General features: G+C 42.0%; 1 protein-coding gene across 1 annotated transcript; it reads right to left on the bottom strand.

Annotated features, from left to right (window-relative positions):
• Nucleotides 1-317: 317 nt before the first annotated feature.
• Nucleotides 318-1,148, bottom strand: HAPSTR2 (HUWE1 associated protein modifying stress responses 2). The gene has a single exon (XM_063082987.1). It carries the CDS (start codon nucleotides 1,146-1,148, stop codon nucleotides 318-320), a length of 831 nt encoding a protein of 276 aa, XP_062939057.1.
• Nucleotides 1,149-13,150: the final 12,002 nt, after the last annotated feature.

Below are 13,150 nucleotides of genomic sequence, written 5' to 3'. Positions count from 1 at the left end.
ACATTTATTCATTCAACAAACATTTATTGAGCAATAGTAACTGTGCTAGGTGCTGAAGAATGTAACTGTGAACAAGATAAACCAGGCTCTCGCCTGGACCGGATACTTTTGCTTTAAATGATCTTGCTAACTACTACATGGTATTTGATGGTTCTCGGCTATGATTATATTTCTGAACTTCATACGAGGCCTCTTCCGAAGTACTTTTAAAGTTTCTTAACGGCAAAATTGATAGAAATCTTTGTTTAACTTAGAGAAGAAAGCAAGCCGATCTCCTGTATCCTTTCGACAAGCAATATGGCGCCCCACGAGGCAGTTTAGACCATTCGGTTGCGCTTGTGGGTTGGGGAGTCTGTGATGCCGTCACCGCACTGGGCCGAGGTGCGCTTGCGGATCCCCCCACCCTCCAGGCGGAGGGCCCGTTCTTCTGAGCCGAAAGGGTTCAAGTCGTCCTCGAGAAAGCTACTTTTTCGGCGTCCGCTGCTGGCGACACCGCTGTCTTGAGGCGGGGAGCCGGGCGCGCCAGATCGCACGCTGATACTGGCCATGGCACCACTGAGGCCGTGCAGGGCGATGGCCTCGTGGAAAGGCTGCAGGTCGACGTCCACCGACGAGTTGGACTCGGTGGCTGCAGCTTGGTTGGAGGCCCCGGCGGGAGGCTTCGGGGACGTCCTGGGGGGGCGCGGCGGGGGAGGGGCTGGGGGCACTTTGCCACACAGGAAGCTGATCAGGTCTTCGCGACGAATGGTGCTCCGGCCCTTTTTCACCCACTCGAGCACATCTTTGATGCGACGCTGGTAGCCAACCTGGACGCCCAGGTCAAAACTTCGTTGGTAGGCATCCCCGCTCTCTTTGTACAGGCTGGTCACGGCCATGGCCGCATTCTGGAAGGGGTCCCACATAGACAGTCCTGGCTGTTGGCACCCGGAATCCTTGTAGAGCTGGGCCACGGCGGTGGCCGAGATCTGGAAGAGGTGCCACAGCCGCTGCTGCTCGCTCTTGAGCCCCGCCGCCTCCGTGGCCGCCTCGTCCTGCAGCTCGGGGGGCAGCTGCTCTCCCTGCTCGGCCTCCGCCAGGCACTGGCGCTCCCACTTAGAGAACCAGGGCTCCGCGACCTCCGCCTCGCCCTCCTGCCGCTGCTCCTCCATCCTCCTGCAGGCCGCGCGCCGCCTCCGCCACCGCCACCGCCGCCACCACCGCCGCCGCCGCCGATCGGCCTCACCTCCCGCTTCGAGCTCCCCTTTCTCCTTCCGCGGCCGCCGCCTCCTCCTCGTGCGCCAGCGGCCGGGCGCGCGGGCGGCGGGGCCCTGAGGCCAACGGCTCCGGCGTGCGCCGCCGGCAGCCCCGGGTGCACGCCCCGCCCCGCCCCCCGGCCACGCCGCGGTCGCTGCCTTCGCGGCCGCCGAGATCACCTCGCCGCCGGCGGCGCCGCCGCGCTGCTCCCTTCCGGCCCCACGGTCCGCGCCTACAGCCCCCCCAGGGCGCCGCGGCCTCTCCGCCGCCGCCGCCGCCGCCGCAGCCTCGGCGCCCGCTCGCGCCGCGGCTGCCGCACCGGGAACTCTGAGGAGGACCGGCTGGAGCGCTGCCTCAACGCGCTGTCTGCCTACCGCTTGGCCCCCTTTTCACACATTTTGGGGAGTTGTCGGCTTCATCCAATAAGCTGATCAAATTTTACATCCGATGTTGCCAGAGAGGATTATGGGGCAACTCCATGGTGTCGATCACATCCAGGGCGCCGATCCGGGGAGGCCGGGGGATAGAGTGGAAAGAGCGCGGCCCTACTGAGCAGGCGGACAGTGTGGACCCCTGCAATGTCCTGGGCACAGTAGGTGCCCGAGAAAAGTGTTTTCTGTGGATCGAAGCATGGAGAGAGGGGGGAAAAAAAAAAAAAGAATCAGGGAAAGCGCCCGTCCGCCCTCCCCTACACCCCCCCCCGCTTGCTTCTTGGGCCTCAGTTTCCCCAAGTGCCCAAAGAGGTGGTGGGACTATGTCTCTGGAAAGCACTTGCAGTCGTGCTTGAGAACTTTCCTTCTGTGCCTGCAAAGCACTTCCTCAGGGCTACTCGCATACTTATCAGATTCTAAGAGTAATGGTCGGAAATGGTATTGATTTCTCCCCCAGTATTCTTGCAAAGGTTTTTGTCATTTGAAAGAATGGGGTGGAGGGGGGACTCTGTGTGTTTTACTCTCACGTACTGAAAATTGCAAGATGAAAAAAGAGGAAAGAAAATTGAAAACATGAAAGCCCAAACACAGGATTTTCTGCTCTAATGTCAAAGTCCCTTTTTAGGAAAGAGTTCTGTTTTGTTTTGTTTTGTTTAACTTACCTGATTTCCAGCATATTAAAAATTCTAGCTAGCTAAAACATAATAATACCCAAAATTCAGCAAAAAACGCTATGGGAAACTAACATCTTTTCCTTGGCTTCAGGAACAAATCTCTTGTAATGATGCAATCCTTTTTCAGTGCAGACAATTCCCGAGCAAACTGTGTTCAAAGAAGAAAAAATATCACGGAGCTAAGAATAACACCAAAAATGGAAGGAGCTAACGTAATCATTTTTTAAATTTAGGGGGAAAAAGTAGAGTTTAGCAGTTTTTGTTGTTGAACATTTGCTAAGTATCTAGAAAGCCTAACAGACAAAGATAAAGAAAACTAAATCTAGCAAAATATGTTTAATAATTCCCCAGGATGAAATTAGTACATAAAATAAAATGATCTTAAATCATTAAGCTTTATCATCTTCCTTAAAAGAAATACGTGTTTGTAAGCTAAATTTAAAAGAGGAGAGGGAATTGTGCTCTTTCTCTGCAAACCGGGCTTTTTCACGATTCATTAAACCCTTTTTCCATATGTGTAATTGGACTCTTCTCATTTACATAAACGAAGGATGAGGCAAAAACCTAAGATCAGCCCAAAAGGAGAGATATGTTTCTCATCTTCCTATGTTAAAAACAAAAACAAACCACCACAAGATTATGGAAGAAAACTCAAAACCGAGCCCCCTTCCTCACCACCACTCCCGCCCCCCAAACCTGAAATACTTGATGGCCAAGGACTTAGCGGGTTTGAGAGCTTTGACGGTTGCCCTGCACATGGTGCCTCCCAGTTACTATCAGAGGCACAGATTTTTATTTGATTTTCTCCAAGTAAAAAGCTTGGACCCCAATGACTGACAGTGGGACAACATATTCTACTTTCTCTCCTCATTTCTGATTGGGTTAAAAACCAAGAAGAAAGACTGCACTGTCTTTTAAAGAGCACGACCCTCTGCTCGAGCTTGAGTTGTCTGGCTGGTATCCTCCATTCACTTGGTTTCAGCACCTGATTAATTAGTTAATTAGTACTTAGAGCTGACTAGTCCCGGTCGGCAATTTTCATGCCCTGCATGGTGAAATGTTGAATCCAGCATTGAAATTTCTGTGTCGCACACCCTAATTATTATCACCCCACTACTTTTAAAACCATTGCACCAAATTATTATTATAGACAGAGCCAGACAACTGTGTGGGAATATGGTCTTTCTGAGAAATAATGGTAGACTTCATCAATATTTTTCGCTGTTGCCCTTAACACATTTAAATAAAACAACTGAATGGGATAACGTCTAATTCAATTAGCTTCCAACTCCTTTCATTGAGAAAATGATTTTATATGGGAGAGATGTTAGAAAAATCGCACCGAAAATTTTAATAATGTTTCCCCATGTAGCAGAGTGTGTTTACAAGATATCCGATCTGAGATTAGTTTTATTCCTATAAAGTCTAAAACATCAGGAATTTTTAAAAAAAATAGAAAATAGATACAAAAAGATCGTTTTTACTAGCTAGAAGGAAATGATACTATGTTTGTTTGTGTGTGGGAGGGACTTTTGATGTTTTAAAAAACCGACATGGTTTCGGCTTTTTACGGGAAAATAATATTCCTTGGCCGCTGCCCCATTCTTCCATAAATTTGACGTACATGGCTAAGGTTAAATATCAACCAGGGAAAAAATAGTCTGGGAAAATACGTTAGGACACAAACCTAGAGCAGTCTAATTTTTAGGGTTTCTCAACGTACCGTTACCAAAAAGGGCCTTGATGCATCAATGATTTCCAATATTATTGGTAGCTATTTTCACCTGGAAACAATCCTTATATATCAGTAGTGGGTTGCCTGTAATTGTAAGAGCTAAATGGTACACAAAACTGGATACACAACCACACAGACCAATAAATGGGTCGGTCTGAAAGCAAAAGTAAACACCAACCTTAGGAAATGAAAGAAGTTAAAAGATAAGTGTTAAGGACCTTATTCTTTTTGGAGAATAAAACAAGATTTAGTAGCTTTCCACTTAATTTAAATGAAAAGAATCACTACCTTACATATTGCAGTGATAATGTAATGGGGAAAGAAAACAAAAAAGTCTTTGTACAAATGACACCTCCTATAGTTGTTGTGAAGAAACTTTTCCCCTTGGTATCTGCTAACAAATTCTAATTAATGCTGCACATTCCTTTACTGAAATCATTTAATGCGTAACAAGGGGGGTAAAAAGAAATGCTGAATGCTTGTGATTGCCCTGTTAGAATTATGGGAGTGAAAGCCTGGGGCCCCAAACTTACTGTCTATTAAAGCCAAGCTTTGAAAAAGAAATGCAACCTACAAAAGCTGTCAATCTCCCTTGCCCCTAAAGCCTGGGTTCACATGGATTCAAGTGACAGCCCTCCTCCCCCATGCACAATACATCAATCTGTCTCTCCCACAAGCACCCACAGCCCATTGTGCTGGCCGCAGGTGCCTATTATGGCACCCATGGCTGCCTCCCACAGCTCCGCCCCTGAGAAACAGGAACTGCAGACAATGGAGCCCTGTGGGAAGACAGAGGTGGGTGTTGGGAGGGATAACAGACAGATGGTAAAGGGTATAGGGTAGTAAGGTAGTTTCAAAACAAATGTCAAACATTCCAAATTATTGCTTTCGCGTGCCCCCCACCCCCTTTTGAATTGCCTTTGCTTCAATCACCATCTGCCATAATTATAAAAACACTTACCTGTTAGGATGAATATTTGCTCCCCTTTTTGGGTAGTGATGGAGGGAATGATCTTCAATACTCTACTGCTCCTATTTAGCCTCTAGGTCTTTCAAGGTCACAGACTGAGGAGTTTTAGTTAAGTGACACCGTAGACCTTATAGGGGAAGTAAAGAATATTTCTAATTTTTTTTTACAAGGTTTGTTATTTCCTTTTAAGCTTAGTTTGGAGCTTGAAAGGGGATAAGTGTTATAAAAACTAGTTACTTTGGGGTAACATATTTGTGGAATCAAACTACCATGAGACTTATTACGAATATCACACCAAGCAGGTGGAATGTGTAAGGCCATTTCTTTTCTAGTAAGGAGATACAAAAAGGGAGATGAGGTAGATTTCATAATAAAACTACAGAAGGTCTTTGACTCAGCCTCTTTTCCTATTCCCAAACATGTCAAAAAAATAAGTAAAATAGTAGAAAATCACTGAATGCTTTTCACATCAAGTGCCATTATCAGAAAAAGTACATTTTAAACAGTTCATTTTATAAAATGTCACTTGTCTGTGTTGTTTTTTCCTTCTGAGTTCTGGACTAATTAAGAAGCAATAAACAGAAGAATTAAAATATATGCCCAAAACACATATATGAATTCAAATAATTTGATTTAGTTGTTTTTGCCCTTACATGTTCATCTCAATTATACCACCTATTCCTGTTTCTCAGATAATTTGTCATAAATTAAAACTAAATTAACAATAATTTCATCACCATTGTCACTACCTGTCACAAACAAAAAGCAACCAAGAAAAATATGGCACAACTGTAAGTCATGGTCAAGACAATTGGTGACTTGTTGGAATGAGGGTACCCCCAGAATAATGCCAATGACTAAAACCAGCCAGTTTTCCTGAAGCAAACAAGAGGGTCTTGGTTTGCTGTCAAAAACCACAAACTAGGCTTTAACTAAGAACTGTCAGAGATCCAAGTGAGCTCCTGGCCAGGGAGAGCTTAATTAGCAGAGTTGGTTTGGGTTTTTAAATCACACAAGAAAAACAACCAATGCAGTATGAAAGCATAATATGGTCTAACATAGCACAAAAAACCCTATTCCATTATATATGTGTGTGTAGTTATTTTGCACATTTCATGAACAATTTAAATTTAGATTTTAATCATTATTTTGGGGCCCATTACTAGGGCATGTTTCTTTTGTTTTCTTCTTGTGTATCCTTTCAGAGATTTTTATGTATTTACCACCAAATACAAATATGCATGCCTCCTCCTTTTTATATAAGTGGTGGCATATGCTATATTTTTTAACCTGACAGATCTTGGAGATCAGTCCATATCAGAACATTAAGAGCTTACAGGGCATAAATATGAATAGCTTTGAATCACATTTGGTATTTGGAAAAATTGACTCCAGTTCCACAATAGGAAATTATATCATTCCAGTGTTTAACTCTAAATTGATCAAGCTATTTGGAAGCTATTCTTATTTCTACTAACAATGATCACAATTAGGCATTTCATTTCAAATACTCAGAAATTAGTACAGCTAACTTTGATTATCCATTTTAATGGGAAACAGAGACAATGTGGAGGAGAAAGTCACAGATAACTCATAGATATGACCTTTGTTAGAGATGCTTATATAGGAACACTTTTAAGATATTTATCAATAGTTTGTAAATTGTTTCTATGGCATCCAAAATATTCAGAGTTCAAATGAGACCCCTCAGACTTTCCACTTGATCCATAGTTCCTTGTTCATCCTTCTAGTGTCTCATAAAAATAACCTCTTTTAATTGATTTAACTGATTAAAAGATGGCAGGTTTTAGCTGTAAAATTAGTTTACAATACACAGTCCGTTTACCTGTGCTCTAACATCAAGCTCTTCCACTTCTGGATGTTTTCCATAGAGCTATTGAGTCTATTTATTTTAAAATTAACATAGTTTGTTGTTAAAATCCAAGATTTTATTGTCAGACAAAGCTGGGTTTTAATCCTGGCTCTGGAGCTTGAAAGTGGTGTGATTTAATTTCTCTGATACTCAGTTTTCTTTAAAATGGGGATTAAAAATAGTACCTACCTTATAGATTTGTTGTAAAGAGTAAATGAGTCCGCACATTCACACTTAAAACTGCCTGGAACATGGTAAATCCTCAATAAACAGTACATGTTATTACTATTATTAATAATATTGTCAGTTATAGGACTTTAAGGATTAGTTAGATGGGTTCCCAAACCTGACTGATCACCAAAATTACTTGGGAGAGCTTTTTAAAAATAGGTATACTCCAGCCATATCTCCCCTAAGAAATTCCAATTGAATAGGTCTGTGGTTGGACCTGGAAATCTGTATGTAAAAGCACCACAGAGGTGTGTATAAAGGAAATCCCAAGATGGACAACTCCTAAGCTAACCAAGAAAGCAATAGGTCATAAGTAGAACAGAAAGTCAGAGGGCTCAGTGAAGAATATCCTTAAGATGAACACAAATTCCATAATGAACCCTTATAACTAGAAACCAGAAGTTATAAGTGCTTTTGGTTGACAAAAAAAATAAAATACAATTAAGAATTTTAAGGGAAACAAAAAGCTGTATAATGATCCTGGTCCTAACAGGAAGCATACAAAAGTGTGGCATCATTCTGAGCCATTGAAGGAGTGTAAAAAAAAACAATTTGATTTAGATTTTGATTTGATTTTGACACTTGAAACATTTTCCTTCCAGCAGCATTTCTTTACTGCCATATAATTACATTTTTCTCTTTAGGTCCAATCACACTATTTGGTCTTGCTATGAATATTTACACGGAACTTACTATTGGAAATGCTGTTTATTGGTTTGATTTTTTAATTAAGCTTTTTTATTTTGAGGTAATTGTAGATTCACATGTGGTTGTAAGAAACAATACAGAGATCCGAGAGGTCTGGTATATCCTTTACCCAGTTTCCCCCAATGACAACACCTTGCAAAACTATAACCCAATATCACAACATATACTGACATTGGGACAGTCAAAGTACAGAACAATTTCATTACCACAAGGATCCTTTATGTTTCCTTTTTATAGCCCAATTTTCTCCCATCCATCCCCTCCCTAAGCCATGGCAACTAATAAACCGTTCTCCGTTTCTATAATTTTGTAATTTCAAGAATGCGTATAAATAATATAATATAATCAGACAGTATGCAACATTTTAGGATTTGCTTTTTCCACTCAGAACATTCTCTAGAGATTCATCCAGGCTGTTGCCTGTATCAATAGTTTGTTGGGTTTTTTATTGCTAAGCAATATTCCATGGTATGGATATACGGCAATTTGTTTAACCATTCACCTGTTGAAGGACATCTGGGTTGTTTCCAGTTAACAAATAAAGCTATTATAAATAAACCTGCTCTGGGCCGAGCCCGCGGCGCATTCGGGAGAGTGCGGCACTGGGAGCGCGGCGACGCTCCCGTCGCGGGTTCGGATCCTATATAGGAATGGCCGGTGCGCTCACTGGCTGGGTGCCGGTCATGAAAAAGACCAAATAAATAAATAAATAAATAAACCTGCTCTGAACATTTGTGCACAGGATTTTGTGTGGACTTAAGTCTTCATTTCTCTGGGATAAGTGTCCAGGAGTGCAATTGCTGGGTTATGTAGTACTTGCATGTTTAATTCTTTAAAGAAACTGCCAGACTTGTTTCCAGAATAGCTGTTCCGTTTTACATTCCAGCAATGTATTTCCTGAAATTAACGCATCGAGAAATAGAGATTTACATGTATTATTTAAAGTTATAAAGGCAACCACTAAAAAGTCCTGAAAATTATAATAATATAGCTAAATGTTATAATAAATATATAAATATTATAATAAATATAATAATAAAGTTTTGAGAAAGTCAGAAGCAAGTAAAAGAAGTAGCATAAGTATACTAAATCCTTCATGTGTCTTAATAGAGACAATAAATATTGTCTAAAGTTGATAAAGCAGGAAATAAAAGTTTAAACACATTTTAAGATTATGACGTCAATCATCAGAAAAACTCAAAACTGAAAATAGTTCAAAGCCATTACCTTTGGACTGAAAACTAGTGAATAAACAGGAAACTTTTTATTTTTCTTCTATACTGTTCAACTTCCTAAAAACTGTATGCATTTATTATCTTTATAATAAAAACAGAGGACATTTTAAAGCACCCCAGATGGTTCTGCTGAGGCCGAGTGTGATAGCCATTGAGCTATACACTACACCCAGTACTCTTGGACACAGACAGGTGAGGATGAGTGATTTAGCATGCTGCTTATTGGTCTGCAGGAACTAGGCACATTGGTTCTGCTTGTGGTATCTGTCACCCCAGAATGCTACTCCTAACTCTTTCCCCCTTTTTATTTTTGACCTTCTGCCCCCTTCTATTGCCCAAAATATCCTCCCTCAAATGTAGAATCAGAAGATTGGTGGAAGGTTAGCAGCATTGTTAGGGCCAAAGCTAGGAAACTGATTAATTTCCATCTTCCAAATTCAAGCTCCCAACACAGTATAAGAATTGATCTCTATTCTAGGTAATAGACGCTCAGAAGAAGGCATTTTTCATTTGAAAAGGTAATAGGTGCACATGGTTACAAAATTCGAAGAGTACAGAAGGGTACACAGTGGAAGGTAAATCTTCCTGAACTCCTGACTTCATGTCCTCCTATCCAAAGTCAATCATTGTTAACACTTTTTCATGGATCCTTTCAGATAATACACACAAACACAAATGGGAGCAGACACTTCACATTATTTTGTTCCTTGCTTCTTCTTTTGTTCTACATAATAATATTTTTTGGAGATTTTTCCAGATCTTTATATATACATATATATATCTACTTCATTCTTTTTAACAACAGCATGATATCCTCTGTATAGACACCCCATGTTTATTTAACCAGTCTCTCATTTATGGACATTTTTATTACTGTATTTTTATATTTACCACTACAAATAACACCATAGTGACCACCCTTGTACAAAGAGCTTTACATGTGCTTTTATTTCAGTAGAATAGATTCAGAGACACATACAAGCATGTAATATATACATATGTGTAATATGTATCTTTCTATATCAACACAATCTATTTGATGACTGCATAATATTCTATTACATGACCACTAAATGTAACATAACTTATTGAAACAGTCCCCTCTGACTAGATAGTCAGTTGTTTACTCGTAAAGAAAGGAGTAAAAGTAAAGATGAGTTTGACTGTGGCTGTGTGTGTGTGTGTGTGTGTGTGTGTGTGTGTGTGTGTGTGTGTGTGTTGAGAGAGAGAGACTGAAACTGAGATTTTAGGGAATTAGCTTACATGAACATGTATAGGAATTACATGAATTACATGAACATGGCAAATCCAAAATCTGCAGGGTGGGCTGGCAGCCTGGTGACCCAGGAAAAAGCCAATGTTGTAGTCCAAGTCTGAAAGCCAGCAGGAGGCTGGAACCCAATGAAGATCCAGTGTTGCTCAAGTCCAAAGGCCATCTGCTGGCAGGATTCCTTCTTGCTAGGGAGAGGTCAGATTTTATTCTATTAAGTCCTTCAACTGATAGGATGAGGACCACCCACATTATGAAGAACAACCTGCTTTACTCAAGGTCCACCAATACACATGTCAACCTCATCCCAAACACACCTTCATAAAAACATTCAGAATAATGCTTGACCAAATATCTGGGCACCATGGCCCAGCCAAATTGACACAAAATTAAACATCACAGAATGTATGTATAGAAGCATACTTAAAGTCAATGGTCATTTAAGAATTTAGAAAGCACACTAATATTCACTGGGTATTATCCAGTTGCAGGGGCAGTATTTGAAATGTACCAAATTTATCATCACTTTAGAAAAGTCAACTCTAAAACACTTTTTCCAAATCTGTCTCCTATTACCTTAAAAAAATTAAAATGCCAATAAAATATCTTTTTTTGCCCCTTTTTTGTTGAAAGATAATTGGTTATATATATTTTGGGGGTACAGAATAGAATATCAATACATGTGTACAATGTGTGGTGATCAAATCGGGATAATTAGTATACTCATGTTTACAAAACGTAATCAATCTTCGTGACCCATAACTAGTTTCTCGCCAACCTCCCTCCCCCTTCCCCTTTCCCATGTCTAATATAACCACGGTTCTGTTCTCTTTTTTTTAAGTTTAATCCATTATTGTGATTGTTTCTTTCTTTCTTTCTTTTCTTTCTTTATTTTAGCTCACACTATGAGTGAGGACATGGGGTTTTTCTCTTTCTGTGCCTGGCTTATTTCACTTAATTTTCTCTAAGTTCATCCATGTTGCTCCAATGGTAGAATTTCATTCTTTTTTATGGCAGAGCAGTATTCCATTGAGTGTATAGAACACATTTTACTTATCCAGTCATCTGTCAATGAACATTTAAGTTGGTTCCAACTCTTGGCTATTGTAAAGAGAGCTGCAATAAACATGGCAGAACAGATATCCCTTTGACGTGATGTCTCCCACTCCTTATGTATATATCCAGCAATGGGATTGCTAGGTGGTATGGCAGTTCTATCTTTAGTTGTTTGAGGAGCCTCCATACCATTTTCCATGATGGCTGCACTAATTTACAGTCCCACCAACAGTGTAGGAGGGGTCCCCTTTCTCCACATCCTCACCAGCATGTGTTATTCTTTTTGATATAGCCAGTCTAACTGAGGTGAGATGATATCTCAATGTGGCTTTAATAAAATATCTCTTATGTGATCCCCCAAAGAAACTTAAATCCCAAATTACGTATGAAGCTTTATTCCTATTCTGCTCCATCCAGCTATAGGAACCAAACTCAAGTGTTTGGTTAGAGGCTGGGACCTCATGGCCTGGAACTGGTACAGATTCACCATCTCCCAAACGCCATCATTTCAACCCAAAATTTTTTTTTCATCTTTCCAAAGTTCCAAGGAGCTAACAAACCACACAGAATGTCAGCACGAGTTCCACACCCACAAAACTTTACCAAATGCCACGGCCAAACATAATTGCTGATATTCCTTACAATATTGGCATCATTTCTGAAGCAACAGTAGTATTTCCACTTACTATCTAGATCCACGTGGTTGTTACCAGATGGAAACCACAGACCCTTAGCTCGGTAAAGTACAAGTACCAAAAGAAAACAAAAACGAGGACAGTTTTTGGAACAAACAGTGCTGGAACAGCTGGATATCCATTTGGGAAAAAAAATTTTTTATGTGTGTGTCTCACAGGCGACACAAAAATTAACTCAAAAGGAAGAGACAGAAGGGATCTGTCACTCTCCAACCCTCCCTTGGACCCGTTTAGGTTTCCTGTATTCTCCCATCTCACTGGAGGCCGGCGAGTGGGTGAGCCCCACCGTGAGCCCCACCACGAGCCCCCCCACCTGGCTAGAGAGCCCCCCAGGATCCGACCAACTGGTATCCAGTAGGCGGGGCAAAGGCATCCCCTTTTCTCAGCCCCTCCCACGAAGCTCTTAGCCAGTCATATTCAGGGTGTTCACAGTGTAGTCTCTTTTCAATCGGACCCCACCCAGGCACATTGGTGACCTGGCCTGGGATTCCCCATTCCCCCACTCACAGCTGGAGCTCCAGGATATGGGAGAGGGGCAGCAAATGGTGGGCTGAGGGCGGGGTGGGTTTGCACAGGAGGTGGCAGAGGGTATGGAGTTTGGGCAGTCTAGGGCGATAGGAGAGCAGGGACTGGGGGAACTTGAAGGTGGGGGTAGGGCACCAGAGCCCTGCCACCATCCCAGTACCTGGCAAGTCACCCACATTCCCTGGGCCTCAGTTTCCCCAACTGTAAAATGGTGGTTATAATACTTCACCTACCTCGTAGGGGAGGTTATGAGGCCACAATCACCTGACCTGGGGGTCAATGCAGGAGGACTCTGAAGGTGCTATCCAGGTGCAAAGTAGTATTACTGAAAAGTGAGAGCAAGGCCCACCTGCCCTTCCCCCCACAGAGCCTCCAGGGATTGCCAGGCCATCCAGGCCCATCTGTATTTTCACTGTGTCCCAGGCCCCTTCGTGTGTGTCATCTGTCGTCTTTGTGGGTGCCCTAGACTTAGATGTTATCTTGTTCAGGTGTCCTTTCTTATGACCATCTCTCC

This window comes from Cynocephalus volans, chromosome X, assembly GCF_027409185.1.
Source record: "Cynocephalus volans isolate mCynVol1 chromosome X, mCynVol1.pri, whole genome shotgun sequence".
Taxonomy (NCBI): domain Eukaryota; kingdom Metazoa; phylum Chordata; class Mammalia; order Dermoptera; family Cynocephalidae; genus Cynocephalus; species Cynocephalus volans.
Note: the sequence above shows the minus strand (reverse complement) of the source record. Positions and strands in the feature narration are given on the sequence as shown.